This window comes from Medicago truncatula, chromosome 4 (genome assembly GCF_003473485.1).
Source record: "Medicago truncatula cultivar Jemalong A17 chromosome 4, MtrunA17r5.0-ANR, whole genome shotgun sequence".
NCBI classification, from domain to species: domain Eukaryota; kingdom Viridiplantae; phylum Streptophyta; class Magnoliopsida; order Fabales; family Fabaceae; genus Medicago; species Medicago truncatula.
In genome coordinates, this window is record NC_053045.1 from 42,518,875 (window position 1) to 42,544,295 (window position 25,421).

Sequence of the window (25,421 nt, forward strand, 5' to 3'; positions counted from 1 at the left end):
GTAATAAAAGAAAGACTATACTTCTCTAAAACAATCTAACATTCAAATTTGGTGATTTGATTTCTCTTGTTATATGATAGCCGCCATCTCGAGACTTAATTTTTTAAAATAAAAACAAGACATTGTTTTGCACGTCTTTTTTTAATAAATAAAAAAAATCGTAATTAAATATTTGGTTGAAGACTTTTATTTTGTTCAAGTAGATATATCCAAATTACACAAATAGTTGGAATGGGCATCTGTTTTTGTTTCTTCGAATAACATTGCTGGAATGAACTTGGTCATAACATTCATTTCGATGACAAATTTTTCTTACAAAAAAATGACCTTATCATGGACGGTCTTACTTTAATAATTGTTCATATAAATATTATTCTTTCATTCTCAATAAAAGCATGTTCAATCGGCTAAAAATGAAAGACAAAACAACTTTAGTTATACAATGTTTGATTTGTAAAACAGTTTTAGAGACTAAATCATAGTAATCAATCCCTAATATTAGCGCGTATAAAGGCCGACCCCAAAAACGGGATAGGGAAAGCGTATAGCAGTACCTCAAATAGCGGTCACTGATATTTGATTATTTTATGGTCAAATTACATCAATAATACTATAAAGCATAAACAAACTTATATTTAATATAAAATGAAATATAACACTCAAATATCATCAAACATTCATAAATTAAAACACCGAAAAACAAAAGATAGAGGAACAAATAAAAATCCATAAAACAAGAGAAACCATAAAACAAAAGAAAACATAAGATGAAGAAAAAAAAAAAACAGAGAAAGAGTGAAGAGATCCCTCATGTCGAGTTTTTCAATTGAAAGATAGAAGAGCATCTTTGAAAATGGTTAGGGTTTACAAAATCTCCAAAATGCTCTAAAAAGGTTAAAAATTACGGTCAATTTGAAAATTTTCTACTAAAATCAAATAGCGAACGCTATTCGCTGCACTCTGCTCCGTCGCTATAGCAGATGAAACGACCACTATTTGATTACGCACAACTATGACAATTAGCTTAGCGGTCCGTCGCCACTACGCCATTCGCGCTCGTTATAGTGCCGCTATCTTCCGATATATTGACTACTATGGAAATATAAATTGGAAGCAAAGAGGCATGATAAAAACTGAAATTATAGTCAGTCATTAAAACACAACACAACTTTTTGTCATACATAGAAGTTGTCTAAAGTACCAAAATAACCATTTATTCAATACCATAAAAGTTTATCTGTTATGTTGTTCTGTCTTGTAAAGCTCTCTCCAATACTTGCCGTTCAAATACACCCTAAAATTGTCACAATAGATCATTTTCCAAAATTATAATTCATAAACACATTGGTAAAAAAAAAAAATCACAAACGAAAGAAAGAGAATAACAATTTTTTCGAATTAACATTTAACATGTCATTAATTGACTCATTATTTTATATAAGGAAAAAAAATACAAACCCCTCCTTTAAATTCTTCTTAAATAGCACAAACACTTATGTAAACACTAATCTCCCTTGTTTTTCCTTCAAAGTGGCAATCACAATACCTTCACTTTCACTTTTTACATATACAAGCCTTTTTATTTCTGTTGTAAATTGTCGTTTTTCGGGTTCAGAAACGTACCTTTTTAATAAAGTTGAAATCACCACCGAAGATATTATCATGTTGAGTCTTCTTGAAGTCCTACCGGGTTGAGTCACGACCAGGTCGCTTTCTTTAAGACAAATCACGGCACTACCCGAAATTATGCAAGGTAGACTAACATCGTATATGATCGTTCACCTATGGTACTAAGACCACTCTTTAATATTGAAACCAATATGGTATTGTTACCATTCTATTATGGTGTTGAGACCACTCAAATATGGTGTTACCACCATTCTAATTTTAACTTCTCCAACTATGGTACTATGACCACTCATATATGATATTGCTACCATTCTAACATTCAATTTCTCCAAGAATTGAAGAAGAATATATATTTAAGATCATCTTTATTATACCGAAAGAGGGACCCCATGATCTTAAAATATTATTTATTCTAAAGAGACATAAATAATTGAAGGGACTATGCTCTTAAGACCATTCTTATTTCCGAAAGGATAATAAACCGACGATGAATTATGGTCTTAAGAACACTCTTAATTCCGAAGGGACAGAAAGGAGTAGAAAAAAAGGAGAAGGACTTGTCAACACAAGTCGAAGGAGGGAGAAGAGAGGAAAAGCACAGGAAGCATCAACTGTGAATTTCGGTGTATCGAAAGCACTATGTGAGCTCTCTATTTATAGAGAAAGTTCACAACTAATAAGTGAGAAACTTTGGGAGCAAGTAATTCTCATATTAAATCTAGTACAAAAATATCTCAAATTGAGTCTCAAAATATATCATATTGAGTACAAAAATATATTATTCAATACATAAATATATTATTGAGTATCAAAATATATTTCAGATCATGTACTAAAATATTTTAGATTGCGTTCTAAAATATTTTAGATTGCGTTCCAAAATATTTTTAGCAAAACTTGGGGACTAAGAAAACACTTTCTAATAATGATTAAATTAATTATTTAATTTATCATTTTCATATAATAAAATATATATCAATATATATTTTTTCTCTAGTGCTTACTTCATTCACATAATTATGTACCCCCATTAATTAGAGGTACACCCCCACTATATAAATACTACTAATGTGTGATCCATCCGACGTGGGACTTCCACTTTTTTCAATTCACACTATACTAATTCTACCCATTATAGGAATTTGTGTTTAGTCAATTACTCAATTTCCACAAATGTTCCAACAATTTCATTGTCGTGCCTCTTGCTTGTAAGTTAATTAGTTCCCGTTTCTTTGATGGAATCCAAATTCTAGCAAAACACGAAGCATTCAAAACAACAGCAACAAGAAAAAGAAACAAGCTAAACACATTAAACAATTGGTGGGAAGTATAAAAGATCATTGACTTTTATTTTTGACACTATTTCCAGGAAGGAGCTTATGCAGAAGATGACAAAGTATAATTTTAGGGGTTGTCACAAGTCACAACATTTAGTGCTATATTTTTAATGTGCAGAAGTCATGACATCAAAGAACAAATTGGGTCTAGATTATGGAGTTGAGGACAAATTGGGACCTATGAGAGTAGTACTATTAAAATTATCGTTAAGACCGGCATTTTTTTTTTAAGGATCGTCAAGACGGACATGCATGATAGTTGTGAAATTTTATTCGATTGGTAAAAAAACGTAAATGATAAAATTGTAAAAAAAAAAATGCTATACGAAAAGTTAATATCTTTTTATAAAAAATAGTATATATATTTGAAATTTTTTATTATTTAAGATCAAATTATAAATATTTTTTTATATTAAAGGTAAAATTAAAAAGGAAAAAACCTCACAAAAAATTTGCACCAAACGAATGAGAAGGTGTCCAGCTGAATTTTACTATTTGAACGGGGAACAAATGAAGAGATAGTCCAGGTGAATAAAATTGGGAGTGGGTTCTCTCCCATGAGATAGTCCAGTTAAAATTGGACCATAGAATTTTATTTTATTTTTGAGGGAAGGACCATAGAAAAATTGAAAGTGGAGGACTTTAAATTTTAAAAATAAAATGAAAGGGTGTGGATTATTTAATAATGAGAAACATGACGACGTTAAAGGTGATTCCAGTTGATTCAGAAGAGAGGGTTCCAAATTCTATGTCGTCATCATATATGAAGGCTTTGACGAATCTAATTAACGGGGAACACACACGTGATATTGAGCTTGATTGGTGCGAGATCTCTAGACGACATTACAAGTGTATGCCAAGGTGGGGAATTCCCAAGTGACATCGAGGGTGTAACTCGATCGTAAGGAGCTACGATGCAATCCATTTGTACCTTTTTCTGTCACCTAAATGGATTTCAGTTTAAGTCGAGCAAGCCTATGAGGGTTTAAAAGTACACGCCTCCATAAGAGGTAGCATAAACCATATTTCTTATGTAGGGGTACCAAATGGGTCAGAGTTGTCCCATGTGTGAAATGCATTGAGTCTTACATTGTGCGGAATCAAAGTGTGCTTGGGAGAAATATCAAGGGAAAGTATGTGTGAATGTATACATATGAGAGCGTACCATGCATCATAATTTGTGTCGGTCGTGCTTGGGTTTGGGGTCTTGAAAATGACCCGAGTGCGCGAGTGATTGTGCAGCTTATCCTAATGACAATATATTCCTAATTATCTCATGGTACTTTTAAATGATAATATGTGTTTTAAGTCTCTAATATGGTCCTTTCAAAAAAAAAAAAAAGAGTCTCTAATATGGTATTTTATGCGTCTTACTAACACGTCCGCTCGAAACATAGGAGCAACAAGAACATATAGCCGACTCCAGTAATTAACCAAACTCGCATGGCCCTAAATCTTCTATTAGCTCTCTGAGTTTTGTATTCAAGTTCAAACAAGCAACACCATATAGGGTCCGGATGAATACACATAACAATGATCATGTGCAACTTAACTATATACAGCACCATCTAGTCTATAACATCAACATCAACATTTTATACATATATATATATGAGAATGTAACGAACATTTACATGAAAATTTTATGCAACTATATATCCTCATAAACCAATTATTAATTTCAATATAAGATATTGACAATACAGAGGTTTATGAATAGTTTTGATATAATTAATGATGATGAGCGTCAGGTCCACCGGGACTTAATCTTTGTAGCTCGTCACGTTTTCCACCTTCTTCTTCTGGAAATGGTTGTATGGAATTCCAATTCCAATGAGAAGTTGCTAACATGTGATGATCACTTACCATTGTTGGGTTCAGATGTCGTGTCTCACCTCTACCACATAGAACCAACACTAACAAAATGCAACTCAAAATTCTCGTTTCTTTGGTCATTCTCAATTGTCACGGTCCAATATATGTTGGCTGAACTTAATGTTTGTAAGAGCTTGGAATATGGTATTTATAGCTTAGTTTAGATTTATTTTTTAATATTTTATTATTATATGTGTACGTATGAATCACTAAATTGAAGTGCGGTTGAGTGTATCTGATCTGAATTTAGCTGAAATCATCATATGTTCAATTCGTTTGCCAATGCCAGCCTGACGAGTAAAACGGCTGCAAATTGCAAACAAAGAAGGATCAACCAATGATAATCTCAAGTTGATGTGTCATATCCACTTTACAGCCCCCACCAAATTACGATAGCCTAGTAGTGAGTCAGTAATAAGCAGTACTTTTCTTTTAACTCTTTGTCATGTACAATGCTTTTTTCATTCAACATTATTCAACATCCATTTTTTTAATTCTCAACACTTTATATTATTTTCTCTCTCTTATTCAACATTCATTTAACTTTTACCCTCTTCAATGGTTTTTTATTCAACATTTTACTCCATCACTTTTTATTTCTTATTCTTATTTAATTTTATATTTTTGTTTTTATAATTACATAAAATTACAATTATCGATTATAATTAAATTAAAAAACACTTAACAATTTTTGTTTTTTGTTTTTTGTAGAAACAAAATTTATTTAAATAATTTATTTTTATTTTCTTAACTTAAAATGCAATACAATAAGTTAAGCACGCGGCACACAAATAATTTGAAATGCAAGGCAACATACTAATAGAAAGATAATAATATTAAGATAGTGAAAAATTTCGTTTTTTTTTGTCCAAATCAAATGAACCAAGTCTCTAATTGAGTTTAAATAATTAAGATGAGATTAATCCAGCAAGCCAATCAACAAGCGCCACATGGCAGCTCTTATCCACCACCACATTCTCTCTCTGCTGCGTCTGGAGAAAGACCAGTCGCGCCTGTCAGGCGTGTGTAGTGCACCCTCCCTACAAACCACTTGTTTTGCGCCACATCATCTTCAGCTTGGCCCACCATTCACCCATTCAACATGTTGAATGCATTCAACATCTCTCTCCTCCACGTCATCATTAAACACACCATTGGAGCACTTCCACTTGTTGAAAGTTGCTTTCAACATAGCAATTCAACACCATTGAACATGATTATGATCAACTTTAATTGCGTCATATATTTAGTTGGTACGAAATGACATTCTATATAGTGAAAAAAATTTCTTTAAAATAAAATAAATACTTTTTTTTTTTTTTAAGTTTGAGAGATTGGAATTCATGTCAAGGTTTTTTTTTTCTTCCTTTTATGTGAAGACGAAGGGACAGATAAAAATAACAAGGCAATTTTTATTTTTGATAAATGAATATTAGTGTTGATAAAAAAAAAAAAAGTGACTAATTTATTAAAGGAGGTGGAAATTCGTTAGTAGAAAACCCCGTGACTCCTTCGCAACACATTTTCACCTTTACAATCCATGCAACTAGGTTACACCTTTGAGGACCAATAGTGTGTTTAGAACATCAGTGGATTTTTCACAAACGCACATTTAGTCCGATCCTAAAATTTACGGCTTCTTTAAATTCACGTTTTACTTGCATAGGGGCGCAAGAATATATGGACAAACACCAATTCAAATAGGGCTGGACAAGATTCTGACAAACCGGCCCAAACTGCCCGAACCGCATGGCCGAACCGCATCGGTCGGGTTAACCGGTTAAACCGGGTTGAACGGGTTCGAAATCATGGGTTTATTTGGTTAGCAGTGGTTCGGTTCGGGTGGGCAGATTCAGCCCAACGAAAACCGTAGCCGTCCGATTCACACAGCTTCAATATGGATGAAAACCCATTTCTAAATAAGGCCCATCATATATAACCATAAGTTAAAGGGAAGCTGAAGAAAACCTAATTCATTTCACTAAAACAACACAGCCGCACAGCTGCTTCTTTTGAAATTGAAAACTTTGTTTCTCTCCTCAATCCATTCATTTGTCTCGTTTTCCAGAAATCATCATCCCTTTAATTTTTCAATAAAATCATCACTTCTAACCTTCAAATAGCAAACAAAATTGTAAACAAAACTATTAATTCTGCTAACTCAGTATGGTGTGTTCTTGCCCCTTCCTTTTTGCTGAACCATGCTTCATCTTCTCTCCCAAACATTATTTCCTACGTGGTTTCACCACACAATCCAAGCAATACTGAACAAAACAATGAATCTCAACCATTTATAAGTGAACATTTGCATTCAAATCTGTTAAGTTTTTTATGTTAACTTTCTGGATCTGTAAGGTTTTTGTATCGATTTTTTACTCCCAAACCCGATACTAACCACCTGTCAAACCGTCGAACCCGCCAAACCGAAACTGCCGTAACCGAAGACTCAAAACGGATGGGAACGGTTGGTAGTGTTTCAACCGTCGGTTGATTCGGTTTCGGATTTTGAGCCCGAATTCCGACCGAAACCGGCCGATGTCCAACCCTAAATTCAAACACTGCATAAGAGAAATAAGAGAATGATCAATGATTATAAAAATATGTCTTATTAGTAGTAAACCCTAGACCAAAATTGATACTCGAAGTTGATGAAACTCGAACAAGAAAATGGTTGAACTCGTAATAAAATGTATGGTGTATTTGCAAACACTTCACTGCTAGTCATCTTCTAAGTATAATAGCTCAATATAATGTGTATATTTCTCAAAGTGCAAGCATCCTTTTAGAAATAAAGTTTCATGAGAATTAAAGTAAATTTTGTTTAGGCCGTTGAATCATTCTTGACGTGATTCACGGGTTAGTGTCTGATCATGCAGTGCTAGAGTGTGCTGCTAGTGCAATTTTGTAGTGCGTTCCACTGGAGTAGAATCCATTACGAATTGGGCTTGGTCAAATATGGAACAGTATCTTAGTTATTTTAATTTTATGTATTTTCTATTTTTTTTTTCATGAACATTCATCTAAACAATAGCATAAATGATAAATGAAATGGGATACAGAGCGTAGTCCTTTTTTTAAAAATGTTTTTTATATCAGGATAGTCCTTATCTTGTTATGTTACTTGCAAATTTTCTAGATTATATTTTTTAAACAGTTCTTTATACGATGTCGGCAACTGTATCCTAAAATATAAAAAAAATATAAAAAAAACCTCTATTTATCTCCCAAAAGAACTCTCCATTTATTAAATTATTTTATGGATGCACACATGTACTGGATTTTTTATATTTTTATAAAGTGATCTTTCTTTTTAAATTGAATTCAATGTAAAAGAAAAGAAATTCAATATGAATCGTATTATCAAAATTAAATTATTTAGTGAGATTATTATAAAATGATAAAAATATTTAAAAAAAAGTATCGGAATGTATTAATGTAATAAAAAAAAGTATTTTATACCTCCACTTGTGTGTGTGAGTTTATAATGGCTTTGCCATTTCGTCTATCTAAAAAAAAAAAAAAGAATGACAGAAAGTTTATCTTGCTTGCAAATGAATATATGATACTTCAAGCTACTTATGATGACGTAGAGTGATTTGGTAGTTATCCTTTGTGCTCCACCAACGCCATCCAGCTGCAGATTGTGATAAAGAATTCCATTACGGATAAAAAGGTTTCTATTGGATCATAAAAGCTTCCATAATGAAAATTTCATCACACGTCGTGCTATATTTACTGTAACTAACTAATGACCATATCAAACTCACCTGTTTTCATGAGTGCTTTGACGATGATGGATGCAGGTCAAGTTGATGCTCTAAGACTTTGTAAAGAGATGGGGAATCACCTCTTTCTATTGACACCTAGAGACACTTTGTGCATGTGTTTAGTTTTGCAGAAAAAATGTTATGAATGAATTGATTTTAAATTTAAATACGTTTATATAAAAATGAGTTAAACAATAAATTTTAAGTTTAATAGCAGTTTTCCCCCTCTAACATTTACGAAATTACAATTTTAGTCCCTTAAGAAGAAAAAAACTACAAAACGCCCCCTAAGTTTTGTAACTGTAGTAATTTTAGCCCCGAGACCAATTTTTGGTAAAAAAAATAACACGTGGCACTTCACTTTGGGTGTCACGTCAGCATTGACCGAGTCGAAATTGACATTGGGGGCCAAAACTGCCACATATGCAAAACTTAGACTGATTTTGTAGATTTTTCTTAGAGGACTAAAATCGCGACTTCGAAAAAGTTAGAGGGTTAAAATTATTATTAAGCCTTAATTTTATTATATAAACCATGTTAAACTAAAAAACTACAAGTTCTTGCATCAAAACTAAATATATCAAAATCAATTCTACACAATAACAATTAAATATGTCAAAATCAACTCTCCAAATGTGAAAGCACACATAGGCATCAAGCTAATTGACAAGAATCTATCGCTAAATATATATCTAAACTAAACCAAACTTTTTTGAAAAGATATTGTTAAAATGAATGCTCCCACCACTATATGATAAGATATGGCCTGATGCATTAAATTGGTAAACACCGTAGCCACAACCTCGCCTTACTTCTTCAAAGAAATCATATACTAATTCCTTTTTAATTATCACATTTACATAACCTTAAAGGTCTGTTTGGTTGGGGGCTTGTGGACAGAAGGGAGATGAGGGAATATTTTAAAATTTATGTGTTTGATTTCATTGTTAGGAGGGAAGGGGAGTAAAGGTCATCCTATACCCACTTTTTCTTCCCCTAAAATTGGGGAGATTTGAGCGGGAAGGGAGGTGAGTTATTACAATTTTAATTAAATCGACATGGTTATCCTCATATTTATTCAATAATGTCAAAATTATCCTAATTTAAAATTTAAGGTTAGGTTAAACTCCTTCTTTCTTGCGTTTGTTTTCTTGTTAAGGTGAATTCTTTTCTTCTTGTATGCTTTTTATTACATTAGAGCTTTGTCACATCGAAAATTATCATGATAAGTTTTATAAAAATATATTTTATTTTCTCTTTATATTTGACCTCATAGTAGAATTTCATCTAACTTCACCGATGCCCCTCTCCAAACAGATTCTAGTTGTCACGAAAAAATAACTTCTTAAACACACCCTAATTAAGTTGGTAACATTATTAGAGACTAGTGGCTCAATACTAAGTAAATTAGAAGAATGAATTGGAACAAAAAGCTAAACCTAATTCACTGCAACTGCTTGGAGTTTCAGTGTTTGTTAATGTTGGTCGGCATTGTATAAAAGACCGACTATCCTCAACATCATATCATATGATAAATATGTGTATAGCTTAGTTTATTACACAACTCACTACTACTGGCTTGGAGGCATGCATCTTTATTCTTTTTCAGTAGATGGATCCAACTAATCTGTAGTTTTGAGACATTCAATTGTTAAGTACTGCAAGAGGTTTTCATTGATTTCATGAGAGAATCCAATTTGATAAGAGGAAATCATTCCTATTATATTCTTTACCTTATCCTCACAATCCTCTGCTTAACTGGCATTAGTGTGCCTTTTATCTTTCTCACACACTCAACATTATGGTCATTGACTTCCACATATCTATTTTTAGGTACAGTTATATCCATAAAGTATATTTTCCACTTAAAGTTATTATTTTTTTTGTTTCCTTCTAAGATTCTCAATGCTTTGGTATCATGGCTGATTTGATTCTCATTCAAAACCCACTATAGAGCTACTTTTGGCATCATTATAGAAACGCAAATCCTAGTGAACCTTTGTACGGAACAACTAACTTTGGACCTTTCTTATGGCCACCTAATTGGTTAATTCATCTCACCTTACATATACAATCCAATGTAAGGTCTAAAATGTTTTGGGGGGTTAGTTAAGTTCTTATGAATCACTAATATTTTACCAAATATGTTATCCTTACAAGGACAATGTTTCTTCATATCACTTTTACATCTCAGATAAATCATAGTGAAGATGTGGGCGGAATTTAAACAATTCTATCAAAAAGGCATTCCATTGAAATTTACATGGATATCAACAAGTGATGAGGATCTTATTTCCAATTTAATAGTAAGATCCACTTGGTGAATCTCTTAAGTTATAGTTCCTAATGATAAAAGGTATATTAAAAAGAGTATGTTACTAGCTTTTCTTTAATTAAAAAATTTGGTAGAACTAAGTGAAATCAATTAGTAAAAAAGTATATGTATCTTCTTTCCTCAGGATATCAAACTAATTTTTTTATACATAGAAATCAAGATAGGTAGATGGAGTTCACAACATTCGCACACCCTTCACACCAACCACATGAACAAAACCCTAATGGTAGAAGATCAAATTAATAATATATATGCATAATACATGTCATATTAAAAATAATTTTGAAGGCAAATTTAAGCTAGCTACTAATATTTCACCCTTACACAAACAGTACGAACAGGACATCAAGGCTATATCACAGAGGAAATAAGGACTAGAAGCATTGGATTTACATCAATTGCGTTGACCATGACATAAATGATTTCTGAAAGTAGCAATGGTTAAGCCACAAATGTAAAACAAAATTGTTGCGAATTCGGATTCAAAATCACACCAATATAAACTATGATGTGTGGAGCAAAGGAAAGTAGTAACCAATATCAAAATGAACACAAACAATAATCAACAATAACAACACCTAGATCTAATCTAAGAATCAAAGTGAAAAGCACAAAACCACAAGCAAAAGATAAAAGGAGAGAAGAGAGGAACAAACACACCAAAGATTGTTGACCCAGTTCGATCCAACTTAACCTAATCTGGGGGAGAGATTGATCTCTCCAATCCACTATCAATGAGTTCTTACAAAGAGATACAATTGGGTTACAAGAAATTAGCTTCAACAAGTTCACAAAGAACAACCCTAATTTCTACCTATTTTCCCAATCTCACCAATGAACAAGACACTCAATGATTTTCACTCACCCAAGATGTTTTCAATGTTTCCCAACCCAAGAGAACTCTAATCAAAGACCCTCAACCCTAAAGCTACCTCCTTTGATTTCCCAAGTTTCTCTCTGTTCCAGCTCTCCTTCAAAATCTGCAAAGAACACATATATAGTAGTCTTCAGCTGTCAAAATCGTGTCACGTTTTCCCAAATCGTGACACGTTTGGTGCGTACGACCCAAGGTACAACCAACCTTATCCTGAAAACTTGTCCAGCAAGCCGAAAATCGTGTCACGTTTTCCCAAAATCGTGTCACGATGCAAAACATGCTTTCGGCGTTGGAAAATCGTGACACGCTTGCTAAATCGTGTCACGATTCTGTTCATCCCCAACTTCACAAATTTGAAGGCAAAAACAACATTCTCCACCTTAACTTCAAATTGATGATGATGCCACTTTAACCATCAACCACCAATTTCCTTTTTCTTTTCCCTTGCATCCAACTACACCAAGTAGCTCCATAAGTCTACACCAAACCCTCTTCAACCACGGAATGTCTCCCGCTTCCTTGAAGATCACCTTGCATCCAATCACCCTTGGTCTTTTAGGTAATCACACAAGCCAGACCATACAGTCTTCAAACCCCGGAATGCCTTCCGTCCTCATGAAGAATTCACATGCTCACAACTAGAGCATAGCACCCAAGGCCTTCATAGTTGTATCATTCTCGGTGTCACCAACTCCACCTCAAGTTGAGCTTATACCTCAACTTCCAAATGCGTACATACACTATGTCTTCACCTTGCAACTCCACCTCAAAGGTTGATCACGAGTACTCTTCACACCACCTCTCCAGACTAACCAATGAGTATTCTTCACACCACCTCTCCAGGCTGATGTTGAGTGTTTAACGTCTCTCTAGACGAACACCACTCTACAAGGCATCAATACCAAGGTGAGAAACCCCACCTTCATCATCCTCCCAACAACTCACCACCAAAGCACCCGCATCCTCATACTCCTCAAACACAACTTGCGCGGAGTTTTTTATTTTGAAGGGACAACTTGCGCGGAGTTCTCATTGTCCTCCGGACAATCCCTCTTGAAGTGACCAAACTTGTGACACTTATACTTATCCTTGTTACCGCTCTTTGAGCTTCCTCGGTTATGATAACCGGTGCACTGGAGTATTGGTTAAAGAAACTAAAAAATGATGTTTTATTAAATTCAAAAAAGACATTTTTTTACTTTTGATAAATTGACTACACAATTTTCAATGCAATTGTTTTATTAACCAATGCCTCTATTTTCATGTGTAATCGTTGTAGCTGAGTTGACAATGTAATCGCAAATTAACAAAAGGTAGATATCTCTTATTTATTGGGATTAAAAGATTCATTACAAACTTAGAAGTTCTAACAAAATATTCCTTCAGTAAAAAAAGATAAAAATCCTTCGACCTTAGTGTACCAAACGAAGTATTTTTTTTTTTTTTTTTTTTTTGTTGATAATTTTGCTGGTATGGTTTGATGGATGGACTCTTCATTATTACAAACCTTAACTCATGCACACAGTTGTTCTATCTCCTCCCATGTCCTCCGGTGGCCGTTACTTTGAAGTGATGGTGTGCATCTGGGCCTCCTGGACTCACCCGAAGGGGTTTAAAGTACCGGTTTCTTGTTGCATTGCTCTCTCTGAAGCCAATGCTGAAGGAGACCTTAGCACTTGTTTTCAATATTTTATGATCTATCTTTGCCAAGCTTCTTCCTTTTGATCCTGAATAAAGGTAGTGTTTGACAGTACCAAGGAAGAGACTAGAAGTGGCAGGGAAATGAAAAGAAAATGGACCGTGATTCCTCAGCGGCCGAGTCTCGGAAACGGAGAATGAAAGCAACAGGAGCAAAGTAAAGAGACAAAAACTTAACCTTGCCATTTTAATTTCCTTCCCACCTTAGATTTTGAAGAATGCTAGTTACCTTGATATGTTCAAAGCAAGGAAGGTACGATATATATAAGCATCATGGTTATTCATAATTTTTTGCTATAGTGATCCAAGTGGAAGTCCAAGGACATCAAAACATTTGTCTGAGTATGTATCGCAATTTGCTTTTGTATCTTAATGAGCACTTCCAACTAATCGCCAAAAGCACATAAGCTTTTTATCGTCCTTATTATACGTTAAATATAAATACACACGAATCTCTGTTTGGACGTATGTTAAAAAGATAAACCTTGGATTTATATGTAGAGACAAAATTGATGTATTCGATCCTCAACCACATCATTCACCTCCCTAGTGCTAATTGTTGCCTACTGAGTGTGTTGCTGTGTCGTATACGGAAAAGAAAAAAAAAAATTAAAAAGGCTAGTCTGACAGAAACGAGTATCCCCATTTTTCACTCGTGTCGGCCTTCCGACCTTTGAAGTTTGAAGAGTCAATTGTCAAACTTATGTTGGAGTTAACTAACATGCATAGTTGCTTACTAAACCGTTCAAATTATATATTTCGAGTGGTATTTAACGTGGGAAATGGATTTGATGCTGTAATAAGCAACACAGTTTTGATCTCAGCCATTCCTACTGTTTTAACTCTATCAGTTCAAAAGAAAAAGTTAAGGAGTGGATGCATACATAGGCCCAAAAAATTATTTGAATTCTGTTTCACCCCCTATTGTATATTCTTGCTACATATTGAAGATTGCACGTTTGATTGGCTTTAGTGGCCATAAGCGTGTATTCCTTACTCTCACGCTACAGTTGATTATATTAAATTTTGCTACAAGAAAAATTAGGTTTCATTTTCCACTCGCTTTACAAAAGATAGCATGAAATACTAATATTCAAGCATACAAAATGCTTTCAAAATGACTAAAATATATTTTCAAGTATCCTCTGACGGAATTATTTTCGTCTAATAATCCATGTCTTGTGGTCAGCATCTAGTTTATAATATGACTGAGGAACAAAGACATTAGAAAGAAAAAGAGGACTTAGTGTGACTAGAAGAAGCAGCTGTTTTTTAAAGGATGGTTGACGCAGTGTTGTTTAGCTAAGCAAGGAACGTAGACAGCAGAAGGCCTTGCTGAAAACACAACAGAAGGATTCGTTATTGAAATTGTTATCACAGTAATAATATCAAAAGTTAACTTGCTAATAACTCAGACCGTGAATGTGGATCAAAAAAAAAAAAAAAAAACAGACCGTGAATAGGATGGATATAGGAACAAACAAACAGGAGCCTCCCTCTGTTTCTCGGAACTTCATAGTTTGGAATTATTTTCTATATCAAATTATTTCATAATCAACAAATTGTAGCAACAATCTGTTTTAACAGAAAGAAATTACTAGAATCTTGCTTCCTTTCCAGTAATTGGATTGACCTTAGTGGTGTTCTTTTAATTTGGCTACTAATTGTACAATAGAGTTCAAATTTTAGCTCTGCACATATAAACCGTCATTTCTACCTCACTATTGATTCTCAAGATCAAATATCCGATACTGGAATCTTCCTAGACATGCAAAATCTATTACGAAACCTTTTTTTTCTTCAACAACGTCAAAATGGACTTGTGGCATGCATCACAATAGACCTTCAAACAAACTTGAAACCTCAATAGACCAAAGAGATAACAATTTTTTACAGTTTTTCATCTTAAGGAAATGACAAATGTTTCTCAAGTCCAGACAACACAGAAGGAGTAACCATACAAATTTTATATGAATGTACTCGGTCCTTAAATTCAAATGGTGACTAAAACCCAACAAATAGGTGCAGAACAGGCTACATACCTTTGAATGTAACGATTTATTGCAGTTCAAGCTTGAATCTCCTTAGACATCATTTGAGAAGCAAATTTCTGAACCTTCCGGATGTTTAAAAATGTTAAGGAAATAACCAGCTGTAATACCTACAAATAGGGTAGGAGGATATGACTGAAAAGAAGAATGGAAGGATATTTTCTCTTCATAGATGGGATGATTAAGCATCAGCAAGTTATTGTCATTGACAACGGCTCTCACTAATAACTCTTTTGCTTCCTCATGCCTTTTTTTCAGCATGTTACAGATCTGCAAGTAATCACATTTAAAAAGAAATCAACAAGGTGCAGTTTTCTTTTTCTTTTTATTATAACGGATTCATGGATGGAAAAGAGAATACGTCACCATCAAGTATTATTGAAAAAACTCAAATTTAAAATCAATGCAAGTGCATAAAATTGCCATATCATTAAGCGATGATATTTTGGTTTGATTGTACAAACAGTTAAATCAATCACAAGTTCTGTGAATTAAGGAACTAGAAATCGGGTTGTAAAAGGAGATACAAGTATCCTTCCTTGCATGCTTCTTGATCAGTCTCAGGTCAGCACAGACATTTGTCTAAGTAACATGCTTCCTCCCAAATTCTAAAACGAGATACTACACATTATATTATTCAGAAGACACAAAAGCTAATATTTTATTTTTACGCACTGGTTTGAATTTTATGATACTCGTGAAATTCAGTTTCAAAATGTCTTATACAGTGATACTGATTAAAATAAAATTCATTGTTACTAAAATTTTGAGTATTGGGTTATTTTAGTGGAAATGACAACATTTGAAAAGTAAAATGTAATTTTAGCTATCAGCTCACTTAACTTGCTGAATTCTATCAAACTGAGGTAATAACTCCTCGCTTAACTTACTAAATTTCACTTAGCTCGCAGCACACACTAGGTTATAATAAGGTAGAATAACTCCGCATATCCTATATCCCTTATCCGAGCCATCAAGCATATCCTTGTTATTTTTCACTAGACTTTGAATCCAGTAAATTGAATAATTTTTATTAGTAAACTTATGAGTTATGGTATAGTCTATAGATGACAAAAATGTTTAGATAACTCACATTTTCAAGTTCTTTCATATATGCTTCAGCCTTTTCAACATTACTGTTATCTTCCATGAGTACAGAATCAGGTATTTCCACTTCTGTTACTTTAATCTCTGATGGACTTTCAAGTCCAGACGTTGAATGATACGCGAAGTCGCTGGACTTTCTCTCTACCTGATTTTCACATATAAGTGAATTTGACTAATATATATATGTGAACAAGAAGAAAGAAAACTAGTACTAACAAGTAACAATTATCACATTTAAAATATACAGCCCCAAGTCTCCTTGCATTTTTCTGTAATCATCAAAATATAAGACAACAGAACAAATAAAATAATGCCAACATTTGTTAACTTACCTGTTCAACTTTTTCTGAAGATTCTTTAGGTTCAGCATTTCTGGAGTTGTTAAGAACTATGTTACTCGGACGAACCAATAAAAGAAAGAACAGATGATCTATGCAACAAAAAAGAAATCAATTTGTTCTGCAGGACCTGCTTCCAATTGGAGATTGAGATAGGCGCTTTAGGGGCCTCAAGGATGTTAAATCTGCTTCAGAAACCTGCAAAATAGAGTCTTATAGGTGTTCTTAGAAATTCTTTAGGATGATTCTTTCCTGTATAGGAAGGTGCTTAGGCTTTGGTTGGATGCACAAAGAAAGTGAAAGGAAAGATTGTCTAAGGAACGAAAGAGAGTAGATATAGTAGTGATATAGTAGTGAAGTTCTACAACGTTCTTACTTTTTTTTATCTTTTCTTCCGTGGATAAAAATAATTATTCCGGTCATGCAGTTGAGTGTGGGCCAAGGGGAATATTTAAGAACCAAAAGTATACAGTAGGAGATATTAAATGAAGAAATTTGCAGCTATGACATTAAGGGAGTAAAAAGGAGCAAAGACATAGGTTATGTCCATCAAATTATTTAGTGATGATTTCTTCCATCAATTGTTCAAAAGGAAAAGAGTCGTATCAAAACCTCAATATTCTTCCTCTTCAAGAACGTGGCTGAAGGCCTTTGATTGTCACCACCGCCAGTCAGATGATCACTCTTAGATACTGCAATAGTCTGTATCTCTTTCCTTTGTTCAGAACTTGCCAATGATTTTGCCTCTTTTTGGTGTAAAGACGTTGCTAAAACTGAGTTAGCCCCAATGTTCCTGAGATAGCAAAAGACGTCATTCAAAATCCCCACAAGAGTTTAAAAAGAACAACAAACTCGGTACAGACCTTGAAGTCTTTAAGCTAGAAAAAGCAGGTGTGATCTTGCAAGATTTAAAAGAAGAAAGTTTATTTCCTTCTATGGAAGTGATCTTTGATTTCTGAAAGGACTCTTTGCCAGAAGCTTCAGGTTGAGAATTTACAGATATCTGGGTAGTAATTTTAGCTGTCTTCTCTGTTAAGCTGCAAGGATTGACTTGAGAACTGAAAAATTTCACAGAAATAAAATCAATAAGTGATCACAATGAAGACCCTAGAAATGATATATGTCATAAAGTTCACAATATCAAATAAACATGTTTAAATTATTTCTATCATATTGTGTAAAAGAAAATTTCTAAAAATATCAAAATTGTAAACCACATAAACAGGAGACTACGGGAATGAGATCCAAATGTGTAAACATGCATCATTATTCAAATTAGTCCATGAACTAACTCATTTTAATCTTCCCGTTCAACTAATTTATCTCCATTAATCCATGGCATCAAACATATGACCTCTTTGCATTGTCAAAATCATTCAAATGGAATTCATTTTTTTGGGTATATCTACTGTGACATAATAAATTGCTAGCTATGAAGATGTCATTTCAACAACTTGAATTTCTACTATTTTGCCACAAAAGTAACTTGTCCGTAATTGTCGCCTCATATTTGGAAGTTTTAATCAACTTGATTAACCATTCACCAAATCATATCAGTTCTAAAGAACAATATCATGGTGGTATAATGAAATTTCAGTGTTTTGCAATAGATACTTGAAGGGATAGGATATGATGCAGACAGTGAGGTGCACATCTTGCGTATGTTTCTGGTCTTTGTGGTAATGGTGTACAACCCATAGTTGTCAAAGCGGAAATGGTGCACAACCTATCATACTTTCAGTAGGTTATATAGATGATATTAAAGAACACAATCAGTGGGTTTTTTACACTAGCAATTTTTTTTCCCTTTTTGACTTCTAACTTGTGTCATTTTATCACTTTCTTAATCACATGAATTACTTACATGTTTTATCATCTTAATGCAAACTTAAATGTCTGTATTATTTATTGTGCATCAATTTGTTTTCTTATTCACATTTTTTACTTGTAACCTCCTTTCGTACCCTACCAGAGGTATTTTGATTTCTTTTTCTCATTGTCCTTTCCCCCCATTTTTTCCTATAATTATGGAAAAACCATTAAGCAGTAACATATGCACAAACAAGAACCAATCAAACAGCCAAAAATTTGAGAACAAGAACAAGGCATGAGAGAATGTTGAGAAAAGGTTGCCATGTTCTGGTTGTAAGGTGAGCTGTGTTAAAATTATATGATCATTCAGCTTTACATAGGATATAACTGAAGACATCTGATGTGTATTATGTAAATATTAGAACATGTTTTGTAATTAAACAAAATTCAAACCGAAATTTATTTGCTAACTCATCGCACGCATGGGTTTAAATCTAGTTTGAATAAAAGCATAGGCAAGTACCACCCATATGATTTTATGATACTGCAGGTTAGCAAAGCCAACCACAAAAATTCATATCTGGACTCTGTTATGATTTTTAGTTCTGGCACCAACTTGCAAAACAAAAGTCAGCGGCAGCAGCCTTACCTCAAAATATTAACATTTTTTGCTGACATGCCAGTTTCAGGAAACATGGCCTTCCTTCTATTTACATCTTCGTGAAATGACTTGCCTGCACTTGGTGTAACATCTAAAACAATTCCCTCCCTGGTCATGATCGGAATTCGGAAGTAACAGTCACATTCATTACTTGGGAAGTAACAACCTAACTTCCACAAAGATAGCATCTTTGCAGTTGCAAAAATAGTCTTTATAAAATAAGAAACTTCTCGTATAACAGAAATCCATAAGCATATATATTACCTGGTATTACAACTTTTAAGATCATCTTTTCTGCCAAGCAACGCTGGTGCATCCTTCGTTACTTTGCTAGAACCTGGGAGTGAACTGCTTACCATTTTGCTTCCAAATTTTGTCTCATTTGATTTGATGTTGTTCCTGTTGTGGAATATATATTATGTATAACATTCTACAATTAAAAGCCCATCAAATACATTTGTTGAGGTAAGCATAACATACCTTTCTTGGGTTATGGATCTCTGGTGTATGTTAGAATTTTTTTCAGAGTCAAAAGAGACACTCTTTGTCCCAGCTGTTGATGAATTATTCTTTAAAGACATTTTGTTCTCTGGTATAGTGAATATATTTGACTTCTTAACTTGGAGCTCTGTATCTTTCATCCATGTGGTTTTATCAACTATGGGGTTACTGCATTAAATGTGTGAAAAACAGTAAATACTTGTAAAAAAAATAACCAGTATGTCCTCGCTACCTTGCCGAATAGGAGTTTCAGCAACTCAGCAGATGATAAAAATAAACTTGCAAAGACGTGATTATAAAAAGGACAGTAACAGTTTGACCTGCTTGCTGTAGCCAAATGACACTCCAAAGCTGTTCTTTTATTTTCACTTATGATATTGTTGCTTGAATTCCTCTTCGAGGCATCAATTTTGGTAATACTTTCATAACTTGAATCACTCTTTTCTGGTTGAGGATCATTAAAATTTTCTTCAGCACTGCTACCTACATTAACTGCTTCTCTAACAATGCCATCTGATTCAGTGGTAAGAGGTGGGGATGAATGTTCTAACTGTACGTCTACAACATCTGAATCTACAAATGCTGCCTTATCATTAACCTCTTTTTTATCAGATGCAGCATTGCTCACTCTTGTTCCAGATAAAGAAACCTCTGCATGCTGTTCTGAGATAGTGTCATGCTCTAAATCACTTTGACCTACAGACTGGGAAGATACCTTGTTGATAACCTGCTCAGATTTCGATTCTGTTGACTTTGTCTCCTCAGATAAGTCTTTTTCTTGGTCTATTTCTTTCATACTTGTTATTTTACTTATATCAGAAGTCTGATTCTTAATGGCCATGTCAAGGTTCTCAGAGGAAGAAAATTTTGAAACAGCAACATCCTGTCTGGAAACTAGATTCCCTGGGTTACCAACTGAGGTATCAGTGTTCAAAGTTTCCAGCCTCTCTGATGCTTGAGGTTTCATAGTCATATTATCATTATATGCACGAACACTTTTGTCATCATCCCCGTCATTGATTTTAGGCTTTTTAGCACCTTCACTGTCATTATTTCCCTCTGTAGTAATTCCTTTCTTTTTCAGGTTACTGTCATCATTACTAGCATCTACTTTTAATAAGTTTGAATCAAGATTGAAGCTATCCAACCTACACCAATAAAAGGAAAGAAAATATGAGAATATGTATGTACCTTTAATCGCTCAAATTGATGCTGCAGAGCTCAAAAATAACATATATGTGCATTAAGATGCCTTCAATAATTACCCCCCACTTACTCGTTAAAGTCAAAGTTGAAATTGAACCCATCTTTCTTCCCTGCTTTTGCACTAGAAGCTTCTCCCTTTTTGTCCGTAGACTGGGAAGACTTTTTGGGCGAGCATGTAAAATCAAGGTCTGACATGTCCACTTTAAATGATGACATTTTGCCAAAATCAGTATCCAGGTCGAAATTCATATCCCTGCCAAAGATTATTTGTAACAACTGGTAAGGAAGTAACTCGCAAATACATTGTATAAGCATATATGTATATCCAAATAATATGCTCCTTAAATGAGATATTATTTTACATAAACAATCATAATCACTGTAAATCTGCATAAAAATCAAATTATTGCACACTTAATTCATCTGCAATACTGACCGTGGAATCTGTCAGCCTAAAAACAGAGAAGGTTTCAGAATGAAACCATTAACTGAGTCCTTGCTATCCATATTTGACTTTAAATAATTGAAACTAACTTTAGGGGGGCTTACATTTTGTCAAAGTTGAATGTCTTTTTCTTGCTTTTAGAAACTGTGTCAAAGCTAAAATCCATGGCATCATCATCTGCCATTGACATGGATTTCCAGGAGCCAAGAAACTCCTTCCCAAAATCATCATCTGCTTGAATTAAAAAAAATATATATTCAAATGAAAAGCCAAATCAATACTTTTGTAATGTCATCGTTATTGTTTAAGGACAATCACCGAAAAACGAAACACTGTGAGTGAGAGTGTGTATGTGTGTGCGCGTTTACTTTTTCCAGAATGTTGATGAGAATGCAATCTCCTAAATTTACAAGAAGTTGAGAGAATCTAAGAATCTCATGTCAACCCTTAGGCTAAAGCAACGGCATAATAGATAACAGCCCTAAAAAATGTAAGATTTTTTTTTCTGTTTCAAACATTGCCAAGTTAAAGGGAAAATGGAAGAACCTACAAGTGATACTTGGTACATAATAAAAGTAAAAATCAATATAGAGAAAAACCTAGCAATGACTTTTTCTCCTTAGAATCTTTAGGCAGGGATTCCTTCTTTTGTTCAGCCATTCCTTGAGGTTGAAAATTTTCCTGGTTCACACATCAGGTAGGATAAAGCTGTGATATTCCAAAAAAAAAAAAACAGGGAATAAAAGTTTCAACCCATAAATCCAGCCACTAGAAAAACAATACCGATCATTAAGAATTATAAAGTTTTAGGAGGTTACAAAATGAAAATAAAATCCAGTTGCAAATGTCAAACGAGACAAGTCTTTAAGTTACTCTAGACTCTAGTGGTGAAATATAGTGTCACATATCTACCGAAACAAGACCAGAAAATATGAATTACTGATAACTCATTTGAATAATAGAATATGGAGGATTATAACATATGGTATCCTATCAAACATACAAGGCTTACACCAAAGGATGATTGATGAAGTTTGCATATGAACTAACACAAAATGTTGTAGGCCACTCTTTTGGTCAATTTGCCTCAGTGTTGTTAAATAGCAGCTATAGCAGTGCTATACCGCCATAATGTAGCGGAATTTGTCCGCTATTGTTCCGTGATACGCTATTTAGTACAAAATGTTGTCAAATAGCGGCTATAGTAGCGCTATAGCACTGTTACGTATCAGAATTTAAACAACCGGCAATGTGTTCACCTATTTTCCGCTATCACGATTGAAAAAATTGATATGCCTAAATCAGAAATGTGTTCACCTATAAATCATAATAAATTGTAATTCAACCGGCAAGATATAACAAGTGCGAGTTGACAGCTTAAAGGAAAAGTTATGAAATATTGTTTACATTCTTCGAACTTCAAAGTATCATAATAGAACCAGAAAGCAAGGTATAAACAATATAACTACCTAGAGTAACTAAGAGAAATAAAAAAATAACCTAATTATGTATTATGAAAAGAAAAAAAAATGGAAACGCTATGTCTTCAAAAATCAGAGAACGTTAAGTAGATCAAAATTCAAAAATATTACAGAAAAATCACAATATGATGTCACACAAAGTATCAACAGTGACTATCCACGAAAAATTCAGATTCAGAAGTCCGATTCCAACCGAATTGATTCGCAAAGACACCAAATCAACGATGTTCCGTGAGAAAAATATGCATGGTCAAGCAAATCGCACAAGTTCATAGTTCGTTAAAATTGATCAGAAATCAAGTAGAATGTATGTATGATTATTCATCAATTTGCATAATTGAACTCCATAGATAGCAATTTCAACCAAATTATACAGCAAATGAAACGCAGTAACACAATTCGCAAATAGATATATTCAGAATTTCAGAACAGAGAGGAAATGCGTGATTTACAGATCGAAGAAACGTAATGGAATCAGATACCGTATGATCTAGATTTTGAGGAGATGGAAGCGATTTGCGATTTCAGCAAGCGAATGAGAGTGATGATCGACGGAGATAGGGTTTTGATGCGGTTGCGATGAGAAAAGAGATGCGAGAAAATTCACCGTTTGCTTCAAACGAAAATGAACGAGAAAGTTCTGAGAGGTTGAAAAGGAAACAGTGGAAATGAGCATTGTGGTTTCGAATTGGGTTTATATAGTAACGGCTTCAGTGTTTCTGACTTCGTAAAGGCGGGTAATGTAATTGACGAGAAATGGAGGCAAAACGATTTGGGGTCAGGTGGGGTTGACCATGGTCCCATCGTTTTTTTCTAACTCGAATTTCATTAAAGGTTTAGAATAATGTCTTTTATTACTTTTTTCTTTTTGAGGGGAATGTCTTTTATTACTTGCCAAATTGTATACTTCTCTAATTATTCATACCTTCATAAGTGATTATGTGATTTAGGAAAAATCATGGTCCCACCGACCTACACTTTAATTCTCAACTTAATCTAATGTTTGAGGTGGGTCACAGGTGAGAGGTTTAGAATAGTATATACATTGATAGATGATTATGTGATGCTTACACAGGAAGAAAGATGTTGTATTGAGACGTCCTAAAGTCCACTCCGAAACAGTGGCCTCTCTATGTAAGCATAGTGTCTATGGTGATATGAGGAGTTGACTTGTAAGCATAGTTAATTTTGGCGTGATAACCTCTTAGCTTAATTGTTATATAAATGGGGTGCAATGAACACCATGAATGAATGTGTTTTAAACCCACCATGGAATATGTGACTTTTAAAGATTTGAGCTTAGATGTGGATATATTGATGAGATGTCAAGGTCCTCTCTATCTAGCTGAAGAGCAGGTGGGAACTCGACTTCTCTGTTTATGTTGAATAGGCATGTTGGAGACGACGGTCGTGATTCTCTCTCAACCAAGTGCGGGAGCTTAGATGAGAAGAACATGATAGTGTCATCTAGTTGGGAGCTTAGTTCAGATACCGATCTCTATGTATCACTTCCATCAATTGGATCATATTAACCTCGGTGCATGTATTGATGGTTTGGTCATATGTGAATTAGTGAATAGGTGAGTTAGAGTTTCTAACCAAAAATATTGGACTCCAACCAATCATAGGTGCTCAAATGAAAGATTCGACTTAGTGAAGTTGAACATAAGATTTTTTTCAGCCAAGTGTCGATACTTGAGAGGAAAATCCAACTTGTTGAAGTAAAGGATGTGGAATTTACATCATCATCTTGTATCTTATGTCATTTAAAGCATGTCACATTATATTTTTAGTATAAAAATATGAAGAATGTATCAAAACTAATGAGTTTTAAAATGAGGGTCAATAGCACGTAAAGAAAAAGTTATAAATTATATTGGTTATGTAATTGTTAATGAAATCCTTATAAATTTTTCTTTGTAAAAAACACATTTAAGAGGAATATTTTTTTGATGTAATTTAAGAGGAATATTTATGAAGTAGTATGTTTAACATATGAGAAATCAGAGATAAGATGAAACTAATCTAAAAAACAAAATTTTGATTATATGTTTAAATTTTGATAGAAACGAGCAAAAAGTATAAAAATGGAAAAATTATAAGACTTATATTTCGAAGAACTAAAATATATTGGTTAACAAAAACATTTTTTCCCTTGTGTTAAAAAAAAATAGTTTCCTAAAAAAAACATTTTTAAATCTTTGTAATAAAATAAAAAAATAATTTGAAGGCGTGATAAAATAAATATTTAATATAAGGGAACTTCTACGGTACACCTCACAAATTGAGGTGTACCGATAC

The 25,421-nt window shown here is 33.7% G+C and overlaps 1 protein-coding gene across 3 annotated transcripts; it reads right to left on the reverse strand.

The window, feature by feature from the left end:
* Positions 1 to 14,476: 14,476 nt before the first annotated feature.
* On the reverse strand, positions 14,477 to 23,967 carry LOC25493038 (uncharacterized protein At4g18490). Of its 3 annotated transcripts, none has more exons than XM_039833626.1 (16): positions 23,603 to 23,967; positions 22,239 to 22,320; positions 21,744 to 21,870; positions 21,265 to 21,447; positions 20,309 to 21,136; positions 19,968 to 20,156; positions 19,752 to 19,880; positions 19,476 to 19,595; positions 17,878 to 18,072; positions 17,627 to 17,807; positions 17,145 to 17,212; positions 17,009 to 17,048; positions 16,663 to 16,821; positions 15,729 to 15,839; positions 15,561 to 15,643; positions 14,477 to 14,853 (listed from the first exon to the last, which is right to left on the reverse strand). In XM_039833626.1, the coding sequence occupies exons 2-15, from the start codon at positions 22,297 to 22,299 to the stop codon at positions 15,587 to 15,589; spliced, it is 2,448 nt and encodes an 815-aa protein (XP_039689560.1). In that variant the 5' UTR covers positions 22,300 to 22,320; positions 23,603 to 23,967; the 3' UTR covers positions 14,477 to 14,853; positions 15,561 to 15,586. The 3 variants fall into 3 exon arrangements, with proteins under 3 accessions (XP_039689560.1, XP_024636774.1, XP_039689559.1); XM_024781006.2 differs by having other exon boundaries at positions 19,752 to 19,886; positions 23,603 to 23,966; XM_039833625.1 differs by having other exon boundaries at positions 19,752 to 19,886; positions 22,239 to 22,347; positions 23,603 to 23,966.
* Positions 23,968 to 25,421: the final 1,454 nt, after the last annotated feature.

Excerpts from the sequence above, each read along its gene's own strand:
- LOC25493038 (XM_024781006.2), bottom strand. The coding sequence starts at position 22,299 with ATGGCTGAACAAAAGAAGGAATCCCTGCCTAAAGATTCTAAGGAGAAA. Across the intron at positions 20,157-20,308 it reads CATTTGGCTACAGCAAGCAG|TAACCCCATAGTTGATAAAA; the intron begins GTCAAACTGTTA and ends CATTTAATGCAG. Across the intron at positions 17,049-17,144 it reads CAATCTCCAATTGGAAGCAG|AAATGCTGAACCTAAAGAAT; the intron begins GTCCTGCAGAAC and ends TAACAACTCCAG.